The following is a 13,133-nucleotide window of genomic DNA, read 5'->3' as shown; positions in this document are numbered from 1 at the left end:
TACAAGCCCATGGTATGACAGGAAATATTCTAGCATGGATAAAGCAGTGGCTGATTAGCAGGAGGCAAAGAGTGGGAATAAAGGGAATCTTTTCTGGATGGCTGCTGGTGCTTAGTGGTGTCCCACAGGGGTTTGTGTTGGGACCGATTCTTCTTGCAATATATGTCAATGATATGGATGATGGAATTGATGGCTTTGTTGCAAAGTTTGCAGATGATGAGCAGGTAGTTTTGAGGAAGTAGAGAGGCTACAGAAGGATTTAGACAGAATAGGAGAATGGGCAAAGAAATGCCAGATGGAATGCAGTTTCGGCAAGTGTATGGTCATGCACTTTGGGAGATGAAATAAAAGGGTTGACTATTTTCTAAATGGAGAGGAAACACAAAAACACAGTACAAAGGGACTTGGGAGTCCTTGTGCAGAATTCCCTAAAGGGATCAGAAGTGGAGAGAGTAAGCAGCTTCAAGTTCCTGGGTGTCAAGATCTCTGAGGAACTAACCTGGTCCCAACATATTGATGTAGTCATAAAGAAGGCAAGACGGCTACTTTATTAGGAGTTTGAAGCGATTTGGTATGTCAACAAATATACTCAAAAAACTTCTATAGTTGTACCATGGAGAGCATTCTGACAGGCTGCATCACTGTCTGGTATGGAGGGGCTACGGCACAGGACCGAAAGCAGCAGGAGGTTGTAAATCTAGTCAGCTCCATCTTGGGCACTAGCCTACAAAGTACCCAGGATATCTTTAAGGAGCGGTGTCTCAGTAAAGCAGCATCCATTATTAAAGACCTCCAGCACCCAGGGCATGCCCTTTTCTCACTGTTACCATCAGGTAGGAGATACAGAAGCCTGAAGGCACACACTCAGTTATTCAGGAACAGCTTCTTCCCCTCTGCCATCCAATTCCTAAATGGACATTGAACCCTTGGACACTACCTCACTTTGTAAAAAATATACAATATTCCTGTTTTTGCACATTTTTAAATCATCTATTCAATATACATAATTGATTTACTTGCTTATTTGTTTTATTTTATTTATTATTATCTTTCTCTCTCTCTCTGCTAGATTATGCATTGCATTGAACTGCTGCTGCTAAGTTAACAAATTTCACGTCACATGCCAGTGATAATAAACCTGATTCTGACAGATTCTGAAGGTTAATTTGCAGATTAAGTGTGGTGAGGAAGGCAAATGCAATGTTAGCATTCTTTTCAAGAGGACTAGAATATAAAAGCAAGGATGTAATGTTGAAACTTTATAAAGCACTGGTGAGGCCTCACTTGGGAGTATTGTGACCAGTTTTGGGCCCCTTATCTTGGAAGGATGTGCTGGAACTGGAGAAGGTTCAAAGTAGATTTGTGAAAATTATACCAGGATACAATGACTTGTCATATGAAGAGCATTTGATGGCTCTGGGCCTGTATTAATTAGAATTTAGAATAATGACAGGTGACCTCATTGAAACCTACTGAACGGTGACAGGCCTTGATAGAGTGCATGTGGAGAGGATGTTTCCTTTGATGGGAGAGTCTAAGACCAAAGGACACAGCCTCAGCATAGAGGGGTATCCTTTTAGAATAGAGATGAGGAGGAATTTCTTTAGCCAGAGAGCAGTGAATCTTTGCCACAGGCAGGTGTGGAAGCCAAGACTTTATGTAAATTTATGGCAGAGGTTGATAGATTCTTGATTAGTTAGGACATGAACCCTCTGCAGTTAGCATACCAACCACATTGGAGTCGAGTAAGCCATTATCTTCCTGCTTCAATGGATGAGCCAGGCAGCTCTGTGAGAATTAACACGAGGAAATCTGCAGATGCTGGAAATTCAAACAACAACACACACAAAATTCTGGTGGAACACAGCAAGCCAAGCAGCATCCATAGGGAGAAGCGCTGTCGACGTTTCGGGCCGAGACCCTTTGTCCTGACGAATGTCTTTTGAGCAATTATTCAACAAATATAACTCGCCTAGATTTCATTTTTTTAGATATTTACAGATTAGACATTTTTTAAGTTCTGTACTCTCTACGTTTCCAAATTTTGTGCCTTCAGATATTTTGGAGAGTTTATTTGAATTAGACCCTTTTCAAAAAGGGCTTATTTCAAAACTTTATAATATAATTATGAAGATACGTTCAGAGCCTCTTTATAAGACTAAAAAGGATTGGGAAAGAGAGCTTAGTCTTAGTATTTCTAGTGAGAATTGGGATAGAATTCTTCAATTAGTTAATACATCATCGTTATGTGCCAAACATTCATTAATACAATTTAAGGTCGTACATAGGGCCCATATGTCCAAGGATAAATTAGCTCATTTTTACTCTCATATTAGTCCTATTTGTGATAGATGTCATTCTGAAATTGCGTCTTTGACTCATATGTTTTGGTCGTGTTCATTTTTGGAGAAATATTGGAAAGATATTTTTGATATTATTTCTGCGGTTTTGAATATCGATTTACAACCTCATCCTATTACCGCAATTTTTGGTTTACCAATGATGGACTCACTGCATTTATCTTCTCCCGCCCGTCGAATGATTGCATTTCTAACTCTGATGGCTAGAAGATCTATATTGTTGAATTGGAAAGAAATTATTCCTCCCACTGTATTTAATTTGTTCTCTCAAACTATGTTATGTTTAAATTTAGAAAAAATTAGAAGTGGTACTTTTGAGACTTCTATTAAATTTGAAAAGTTATGGAGACCATTTATTCAACATTTTCATATGATGTAATATGACCCTGTGCCAAGTTCATTTGATTTCCCAGCTTTTAGCTTATGTATTTTGAGAGGACCGAAGTGACGGCATTGATGAATACTTATTTTTGTGAGATATTATAAACAGCTCCCCTTTTTTTTCTCTTTTTTTTTGCTTCTTTTTTCTTCTATATTACTTATTAGTTATAGTTATTAGATTAGATAGTTTTGCATTATATAAAATTTTTTTGTTTTTTTCTTTCTTTTTTCTGTTTTCTTTATATCATACATTATGAAATATTTAGACTTACTATGTTCATACATATATTTTATGGCTTATGTCTTGGTAAACTCATTTATATTGTAACTATTATGTATGTTTTTTTTTCATATGTAATGGAATTTGTACGTTGGTAATTTCTTTATTAATATATCATTTGTATTCTGTCCATATTACTAATATTAATAAAAAGATTTAGAAAGAAAAAGAAAAGAAAGCTTACTTCAGTTCCTTGGCAACTTCATTATGTTGAGCATCTTCAAGGATTTCTGGCAGGCTGGTGATGATGTCACGCTGGATTTCAAGGGGTGCAACATTAATCAGCTGCATGACTTTACTGGTCAATTCCTGTTAAAACAAAACAAGCTGGCCAAAGAAGCACTGATTACAACATTGCACACAGCTCAGAGCCATGTACAGTCTGCTGTAACAACTCGAACAGGTACATGTTCAAGGTTAATTAATAGCTAAAGCTTTTCCCAAAAGTAGCCAGTCAAGGAAGAGGGTAATTACGACAGAGGGAAGGAGTATAAGTAGTATAATTTTGAAAAATTATTCCAAATTCTTCCTTAAAAGCCATCACCTACAAAGCATTCTTATTTCTCCCTTAAGTGAATAAACAAGATCTTCCATTTGAAAAATACAAACGTACTTGCCTGGACTAATTGTTAATCCTCTAATCCTCTTAGACATACTCTGAGAATATGGGCTCAGTTCAGAGAATATAATGGCCTTCATGGTCTCTCTCTCTCACTCTCTCTCTAGTCCTATTTTACACAATCATCTTTTCCTACCTTCTTTGCAAGATTCAACATTTCATGGTTGGTACAGAAAGGGCATTAAGCGCTTTGAAGATCTTTTCATAGATAATCATTTTGCAACTTTTCAACAACTGTCTGTAAAGTTTAACGTACCTGATACTCATTTCTTTAGATATCTACAAATTAGACATTTCATTAACCCTTTAATATCAAACTTTCCTGAGATGCCCGAGAAAAACGTTGTGGACCTGTTTCTTTGTATTAATCCATTGGGTAAAGTTTTAATATCTACTATTCGTGATAAGTTAGTGATCTTGAGGCATGCCCCCTTCGATAAAATTAGAACTGCCTTGGAAGAATGATTTAAATATTTCTTTATCTGATGCAGTTTGGGATTCAATTCTTAAGTCAATTAACTCAACCTCTTTATGTGTTCGCCACTGCCTTTGCAGGTTAAGGTTGTACATAGGGCTCATGTGTCTAAAACTAAATTATCGCGGTTTTATCCTGACATTAGTCCCTTTTGTGACAAGTGTAAAGGGGGAAGGCTTCTCTTATTCATATGTACTTGGCTTGTCCTAATCTAGAGAAATTCTGAACAGAAGTTTTTTTTTTAAACTTTATCCCATGTTCTTAATTGCCACTTAGAACCTAACCCTCTGATTTCTCTTTTTGGTGCCTTGGGTGAAGTAGATATGTATTTGAGTCCAACTAAATGTCGAACATTATCTTTTGCCTCTCTTTTGGCTAGATGGTTAGTTCTTCTTAGGTGGAGAGATGTTGCCCCACCCACTCATCCTCAATGGCTTAGTGATATTACGTCCTGCTTAGACCTTGAAAAGATTCATTATGCACTTCTCAATTTGGACATAAGGTTTCATAAGGTGTGGAGACCTTTTCTTGAATACTTTCATAACTCCTCTTTAGATTAAGTTTATCCTTTCAGCTTTTTTTCCTGTATGTTTTATGTTTTTTTGATGAAAATTATATTATAGTTTTGGTAGTAGGCATTATATTTTTTAAAATATATTTGCAGTTCTGTGGGGTCGAATGCTCCGATTAATTTTTCTTTTACACATTGAAATGGTTGGCTGGAGTTTTGCAGTGGGAGGGTGGGGAGGACACTAACTTTACATGATTTTATTTTGGATGCTTTTTCCTTATTGCTATGAATTATATATTAGACGTGCTTGTCTTGCACTGTATAAATTGTTGTTGATTTTGGTGTTGTATTGTAGAAACTCATAAAAAATTAAAAAAAAAGAAAAATACTTACTTTCACCCAAATGGAAAAACAACATTCCTACCTTACTATCTATAATCCTGTCCAGCCATTTAAACTGATTGATGATAAGCCTTGGCATGTTAATCCCATCTTCTGGTACACTAGAATTGAAGAAAAATGCATAAAGGGATTTTGTAATATCACAATACTAAAAGATTTTATTTTATATGTCTGGAGGCCCTCCATAGGTCAGGATCGATCATGATTGCTTATTACATACAGGTGTTCCCCACTTTACAAATGTTCGCTTTATGCCACTTCACTTTTACAAAAGACCTACATTAGTAACCTGTTTTCACATTACAAAGAGGACTTTCACTTCTACGAAAATTTTTCCCATATAAATTAATGGTTCTTCGCTTTACGCCATTTTGGCTTAAGAAAGGTTTCATAAGAATGCTCTACCTTTGTGGCGGGGGTGGGGGGGGGGGAAGACACCTATATATGCAAGCCATAGTAGTGCGATAAAGACAGCAAGCTGTTGCCCATGCCCGTGTAGCAGGCTCCCCCTCTCCAAGCAGCTGATGAATCCAAAGGAATGATATAGCCTGATACAGTTTGGTGCCATCGTAGGAATTGGCAGTCAGTATTAAACTCATCACAGGACTGTCTTAGGGACTCCAGCTCCAAGTTTTTCCTCAGGGTTTACTCCCGAAGCCTTCCCCATGAGTGGGTATAGCCATAAGGCAGTGAAGCTTGAGATCAGAGCTTTCCTTCTCCAAGATGAGCTCCTAACCATAGCTGATGAGCCCCATCTGGACAGAGTGCCTGGTTTTAAGGTGCCAGTAACCCACCATTGTCCCTTCTCCTGTCCGGAGAGCTGTTTCCATGATCACTTTAGCAGATATAATGAAAATGACATTCAATAAGATCTGATAGCGAATCAATGGTTGACTTACCTAGTATGAGTAAATGTTATTATTCACTAATCTAAAATAATATGAATTCTGAAAGTGTCAAGTGGTTATACTTTGTAGAGTAATAGCATTGTTCAGAAATTTACTTGGTTAATTAGAAGATCCACCTCCATGGAGAGACTTATTCAGTGTTGGCTATTCTCCTACTTCTGTTATAAATATTTACAAACACAAACATCACATGTTGATTACTCTCATTGCACCTGGAGTTTCCCAAAATGGTGTGCAAATTAAATTTTAATAGTAATTTATTATTGCCTTCTTTTTCTAAAAGTTGCCATTTCTAATAAAGAAATTAGTGTCGATGCCCCACCATAATTGAGGTATAGACTACTTAACTGCAATGATGAATAAAAACAGGTCTTACCCATCATACATAAATTCAGGAATTTTTTCAAATAATATATTCATAACAGGAGTCTATAAAGAAAAAGGAAAATAACACCATCTTGAGTAAACTATACATGAGTAATTTGGCATGCAACTAAAGCTACTGTGATTGTTTACCTGCAGAATCTCAATCCCAAGAAGCAGCTTTATGAGACTTTCCTGATAGTTCACGGTGTTACTACAACAAATCAAAAGAATGTACACAATTATGCAGCTTTTATAGGTAGGATGTGGATTTCTAAATTGCATTCACACTTCTGGTTTAGAGTCAGGAAAAACCAGCTTAGGTTCTCACTGCCAATCATCAAACAGTAAACCTGTTGCTACTAAAACTGAATCAATGGCTACAGATTCTGCCTTGATTTGCATTATTACAATAACAGGCTGAGTGAGATGCCAATAAACAAGGTTTAATATCTGCAGGAATAAATGAAAATGGCAAAAAGTAGGGTGCATTATAAATAGCTTCATACAGTAAAGTATCCTCCAGCAGCCCAGTACTAACAATACTGTAATGTTATCTCATTAATACAATTGTACCTGGATTCTTCCTCTTGAGATTGCCCACAAGGTAAAAGGCAATTCCTGAACTTATCCCTGTTCTCGATGTATGACTCCATGCCAGTTATAAATTCCTGCACAACCTACAAAGAGAATGGTGTGCAATAATTGATTAAAAAATGCCACTTAATATTTCTGTAACCAGAGAGGCTGGCTGAGTTTCAAAATATGCAAGCACACCATTCAAACTTACTGCACAAAAATGTACAAGAGCAAAGATTTCTTTTCATACAATTTCTTTCCCAGTTTCTTGATTACTTACTGAAGTAAACCCCCTTATTTCAGATGGTAACGACTTACATTCACACATTTAACTGAAGTCACTGAGTTATCGAAGTGTAGCATTCACCTTGGCTGATGCTTCTCGCCAGTGCCAGGATGTTTAAGGGCAACTCTAGTGATTCCTTTGGCAGGATCAAAGAAGACCAGGAACTTCTACTTATGGCATGTTCAGAAACAAGTGTGCTCTTGTGCTTCTTCAAATGAAGCATTATCAAAAAGCCAAATTGTCATTTTAAACATGAATTGCAGTGAAAAGAATAGTTCCAATATGTATTATTGACCATCTGCTACTATTAACAGGTCTTAGCAAATACCAGCTAAGATACAAAGTAATATACTGTAATTACATTAATGAGGGATTCTGACATTACAGTATGGAGCTGAATCATGGACCACTTACAGGTGGAAGCCCTGGAATAAAACCGCTAAAAATCCTTTTGAACAATTTTAAGGATCAGCAGGAAGGACAGACACACTAACACGAGGGCACTGGAGGAAGCCAACACAAACAGCATCTCCACCACAACAAAGCAACACCAACTCCGATGGATAGGTCATGTCATCCGGATGCTGATCATTTCTCCCTAACCAGATCCTTTAGTCCTAGTTGAAATAAGGATAGTGAGCCCCTGCTGGGCAAAGGAAATGCTTCAGATATTATAAACAGCCTGCAGAAATTCAATATTACATCTAGACACCATGAAGACATTGTGCTCAATAGATACACCTGGGGAAATCTGTTCAAGAGAGCTGTGCTATATGAGAACGACCTCTGCTGTGCCAGTGAAAGGAGAAACTGAACAAACAAATGACCCAACTACCAACTACAGCCATCCTGCCCACACTGCGTATACTCCAGATTGGCTTGTACCTCAACCCTTAGAAGAACATCATACTCGGCCCGAGTGATTGCACTAATGCTACTACTTACGTTAGGATAGCATGCGTGTTTCCTCAAAGCTTGGTAAAGCTTCTTTTGAAAAACTGCTTGATCTGAAACTACAAAAATAAATATTAAAACAAGTTAAACGTAATATTGGATAACATAAACAGATACAGAAAATGGCAGATTCCAAAATGTTCTGGGATCTCATAGGCCTTGTGTTCAGTTGCTATTCAGTTACCTATTTATCTATCTGTTGAAAACTTAATTATAGTTTTAAGTAAATTCAATGATGAAATAACTTAATGCATCACAGTACATTTTGGTCTTGGGGGCAAAGTACTGACTGAAAAATCATAACTTTTGTGTGTATCCAGTTACTTTGAATATTTAAACTAGGCAGCGTAAGCTTGTTGGGCCAGAAGGGCCCGTTACCATGCTGTATCAGACAGATAAATAGAAAGATTAATAAATCTCTTGTTGTCTCAGAATTTGAATTAGGATACCTTCAATCTGTTGCAAAAAGAACAATGTCAACTTTACAAATACTCCAGATAATGAAATGTCAAACTCTGGTGACATCTTGGTAATGCCCTCTGACAAAGGTCGTTTATTGGTCAGGTCACATCCAATTTAAAGGCAAACGTAAAAAATTGAAGAACTGGATTACCTAGAATCTGCATAGAACAAACCCAGCTGGAAGCATGATTGAAAAAATATTCAGTAAGACTGGAAATACTTTAGCTACAAGGACACAAGATTAAGATGGAAACTTCCACCAGACTAATGCAGTTGTTTTTTTTTAAATCAAACTAGAAGAACAAATGCAGAACTCTCACAACCAATGCACTGGACCTGTTGAACTTTCCAAAGATATTTTGAAAATGTCATCAACTAAAATTATACATTTATTATAAAATTTTAACTGTTATCAACCAATTAATTTACAGAGGACATGACGCTCAATTCCTCCGTGTGATAATCATAGGAGACTCAAGAAATTCTAGGTGCTGGAATCTAGAATGGAAAACCAAACAGATGATCCGAAATGTCAACTGCCCATTTCCCTCTACAGATGCTACCCATCCCCCTGAGTTCTTCAAGCAATTTGTTTTCTTATCGATAAACTTACTGACTACAAAAGAACTTTGAAAATATTTATTCAAAAAATGAGAATAGTATAATAGCTGTTTGAACAACATACTTAGCTTATTCGGTTGGTTTCCATATTTCAGAATCACTCCTGCTACTTTCAGCAACTGTACGAATACATTATCATTATCCACCTCTTCTTCCTCAGCAGACGATATTTGTTTTCTACCTTCGGTTTTGCTCTTCTTTGCCCCTTAGGAAAATATCATCACTCATCATTAAGGAAAATTGAACAAACAAAAATACAACGTACAATAATCTCCACAATATTGTCAGAATCAGGTTTATCATCACTGACCTATGTTGTGAAATTTGTTGCTATGCAGCAGCAATACAGTGCAATACATAATAAAACAATCTATAAGTTGTAATAAAAATATTTTAAAAAGTAAATAAATAAAGTGTGAAAAGAGAGCGAAATAGTGAGGTACTGTTCATGGGTTCAGGAACCATTCAGAAGTCTTTTGGTGGAGGGGTAGAAGCTGTTCCTAAAACATTAAGTGTCTGACTTCATGCTCCTATACCTCCTCCCTGACGGAACAAACATGCCCATTCATGGAAGAAAAGGTGAACTCACCTTGAATCTTAGTTATAACACAGTCCAAACATCTCAATCTCCTACACCTTTGGACATTACATGCCCCTCAAGACTGCTTTCTCAGTTCCTGACTTTGCTCTTAATACAAAATTCTGCTCTACAACTCTGCAGATAATACTGGCATCATGAGCCAGATCTTAAATAATGACAGGACAGACGAAGTACCTAGTAGCTTGGTGACAAGACAGCAATTTCCCCCCCAATATCAGAAAAACAAAATCTAATCACCACTGATAGCGTATTCTGGATCAACAATACTGGACAAAAAAGTACACAAATTCCATGTCCCTTTGAACCTCATCTATTTTTATACATGCACCATAGAAATCACTGTATCCAGATGACATGCCAACTGTTCTGCCCAAGACTGCAACAAATTGCAGTGAGTTGTGGACACAGCTCAATCCATCATGAAATCTAGCCTCTTCCTCCAATGACCCTGGCTGCTTTCCTGAGGCAGCAGGAAGTATAAACAATGTAATCAAAAACCTCTTCCACCTTGGTCTTTCTCTTTTTTCACCCCCCCCCCTCCCTGGGAAGAAAATATTGAAGTTTGAAAACATGCTTAAGAACAGCTTCTACCCTGCTATTATATAACTCCAGGATAAACCACTTATACATTAAAGATGAACCCTTGACCTCACAATCTACCCCATAATGACTTTTTACCTTATTTGTCTACCTGTACTACATTTCTGTAACCGTAATGCCAGATTCTGAATTGTGTACACCAAACAACACACACAAAATGCTGGTGGAACACAGCAGCCCAGGCAGCATCTACAGGGAGAAGCACTGTCGACGTTTCGGGCCGACATCAGGATGAAGGGTCTCGGCCTGAAACGTCAACAGTGCTTCTCCCTATAGATGCTGTCCAGCCTGCTGTGTTCCACCAGCATTTTGTGTGTGTTGTTTGAATTTCCAGCATCTGCAGATTTCCTCGTGTTTGTTCTGAATTGTTATTGTTTTTTTCTTTGTATTAGCTCAATATGCTTGTGCTGTGAAATGATCTATATGGATGACATGCAAATTAGTTTTTCTCTGTATTATGGTGCATGTGACAATATTACCAATTATAACTGCAACAGGAATCTGCTTGATGGAAGGATTAACATTACAGAGATTTTACATAACGGTAAAGAATAAAATAGACTCCACTTTGTTATCTTGTATTCCAAGCAGTAAAGTTCACCAACAGTATTTCCATCAACACATGAAGTTTGGAAGTCTGCAATGAAGTCACAACTTTTTTTAGATTTACCTGTTATCAGAGGTCTATCAGTCTTTAAGGTAGTTACATTATTTAAAATATACATTACCTCCTATACAGTACATCAGTTAATGACAGACACTAAATTTACACTAAAAAGTGTTTTTTTTATAAAAACAGATCTGTCCAGTATTTCATGGACACTGTTAACAGTCTTAAAGCATGACTTTAAGAACATTTTACCATTCTAATATTTTACATTTTAACAAAAGTCTAGTATTTACTTTGAAATGTCTAACAAAACGTAGCTGCAAACTGAGCCCAAAAAAAACTTTCATAAATAGCAACATGGCATAAACACCCACACACCTACTTCTTTGTAGTTGTGCGATAGGATATTTTAACATCTCATCTGAAAGACAGAACCTGCAACTAAGAACTATGTTCACATCATGAGGACCTGGATCAAGATTACCCACAATATAGATAATTATTCATTCAAACATCTTCAGTCGATTTTCAGTTTAGAATTTTTATTGGCTTTAACATTTACAGGTCTGCATTCCGGTTTTCCTATTGGGTGTTTCTGTATATTGGGGTATGATAGGATTTGAATGAATGGCAGCAAACATTACTGAAGCCTGAGAGAGAGGTCAAAGAACAAATACCATGCCATTAACTTAGGTGAGGTAAAATAAAAAAAAAGGAAGTTAAGCAGAAAATTGGAGAGCAAATATACAAGATCACAATTAGTAAGCAGTCAATGCCAAATTCCTGAAGCTGTAACCCCGAGGTGCACAGTATTTATACACTATTAAGCATTACCTGTTTAATATTGCTAGCTAATTATTCAGTGATGTAAATTTAATTTACATAGTTACTGGTCTCAAAAAACAGAAATCAATTCAAATTAAGCAACTACACCATTTCGTAGACTGCAAAGGAACTGTGATTTAAGTTGTCCGGAGATTCGCTAATTGTTTCAAGACTAGTAATAGTGGGGAATGAATAACTTGATTCAGAGATTGGTATCACTCCTCTGTCACTTTATCTTCGGAAAGGACGAGAGTCTTCCCTCAGAGCCAAATAAACACCTAAGACGGATGTAGGTTGCTGGAGATAGCCACTGTGAACCGTCTAGATAGCAGTTTCAGTAAGCAGAAAAACAAACACAAAATAAGAAGTTTATCGGTTCATTTACTTGATAGCTCTTTGGAATTTACCACTTCGTCATCATCGACTGACTTAGAAAGCCTTCTCTTGGTCACCATGGCGCTGGAGTCGGGCCTGATCCCTGCACTCCAAGCAGCTGCCGACAAAAACTCCAAATTGATCAGCCCGCCACTGCGACCGAGTCAGTGCGCATGCGTCCCCGTCCTCCTCCCCCCCCGCCCTCCTCCTCTTCCTCCTCCCCCCGCGGTGAAATCAGCGCGCATGCCTCCCCCGCCCTCCTCCTCTTCCTCCTCCCCCCGCGGTGAAATCAGCGCGCATGCGTCTCCCGCCCTCCTCCTCCTCCTCCTCCTCCTCCTCTCCCCCCCCCACCCCCGCGGCCGAGTCAGCGCGCATGCGTCCCCCGCCCTCCTCCTCCTCCTCCTCCCCCCCCCGCGGTGAAATCAGCGCGCATGCGTCTCCCGGCCCGCGCCAATCTCGGCTTCAATGTGCGTGTTGAAATATGTAATTATTCTGCTTGAAGACCCTTCATTCTGCGATGATAAAACATAAAGCAATCTAAAATACAAAGAGAAACTGTACGAAATACCATGCAGGTCTATCAGAGTAATGAGGCCGCACTTGAACAGTTTTGGTCACCCCGTTATAGGACCGACCTGGTTAAAGTGGAAAGAATGCAGAAAAAGATACTGCCTTGACTATAGGATCTGAATTAAAAGAAGGGGTTGGCCAGGCTGTTCTCTAAAACGCAGGAGAATGAAGTTATATAAATGTTTAAAATCAATGAGTGGCACACATAAGGATCATAACAGTCTTTTCCTCGGAGTAAAGGAGACCTAAATTCGGGGGCATAGTTATCTTCACCCTAGATAAACTGATTTAAAAGTTTCAAAGCGTTAAAACAGCCTTTAAAAATGACAGACCCCAAGTGATAATTCTGAT

General features: G+C 37.9%; 1 protein-coding gene across 2 annotated transcripts in view; it reads right to left on the bottom strand.

Moving 5' to 3' along the window:
* The window catches only part of fancd2 (FA complementation group D2), a 144,026-nt gene extending 131,653 nt beyond the window's left edge, over positions 1–12,373 (bottom strand). For both annotated transcript variants that reach the window (XM_059970407.1, XM_059970416.1), the window contains exons 1-8: positions 12,223–12,373; positions 9,266–9,406; positions 8,110–8,177; positions 6,876–6,979; positions 6,453–6,513; positions 6,313–6,365; positions 5,051–5,129; positions 3,206–3,330 (exon numbers count right to left, since the gene is read on the bottom strand). In XM_059970407.1, the coding sequence (XP_059826390.1) occupies positions 3,206–3,330; positions 5,051–5,129; positions 6,313–6,365; positions 6,453–6,513; positions 6,876–6,979; positions 8,110–8,177; positions 9,266–9,406; positions 12,223–12,292 (701 nt within the window). In that variant the 5' untranslated portion in view covers positions 12,293–12,373. The remainder of the gene's footprint in view (positions 1–3,205; positions 3,331–5,050; positions 5,130–6,312; positions 6,366–6,452; positions 6,514–6,875; positions 6,980–8,109; positions 8,178–9,265; positions 9,407–12,222) is intronic.
* Positions 12,374–13,133: the final 760 nt, after the last annotated feature.

The sequence above is a fragment of the Hypanus sabinus genome, chromosome 1 (assembly GCF_030144855.1).
Source record: "Hypanus sabinus isolate sHypSab1 chromosome 1, sHypSab1.hap1, whole genome shotgun sequence".
Taxonomy (NCBI): domain Eukaryota; kingdom Metazoa; phylum Chordata; class Chondrichthyes; order Myliobatiformes; family Dasyatidae; genus Hypanus; species Hypanus sabinus.
Note: the sequence above shows the minus strand (reverse complement) of the source record. Positions and strands in the feature narration are given on the sequence as shown.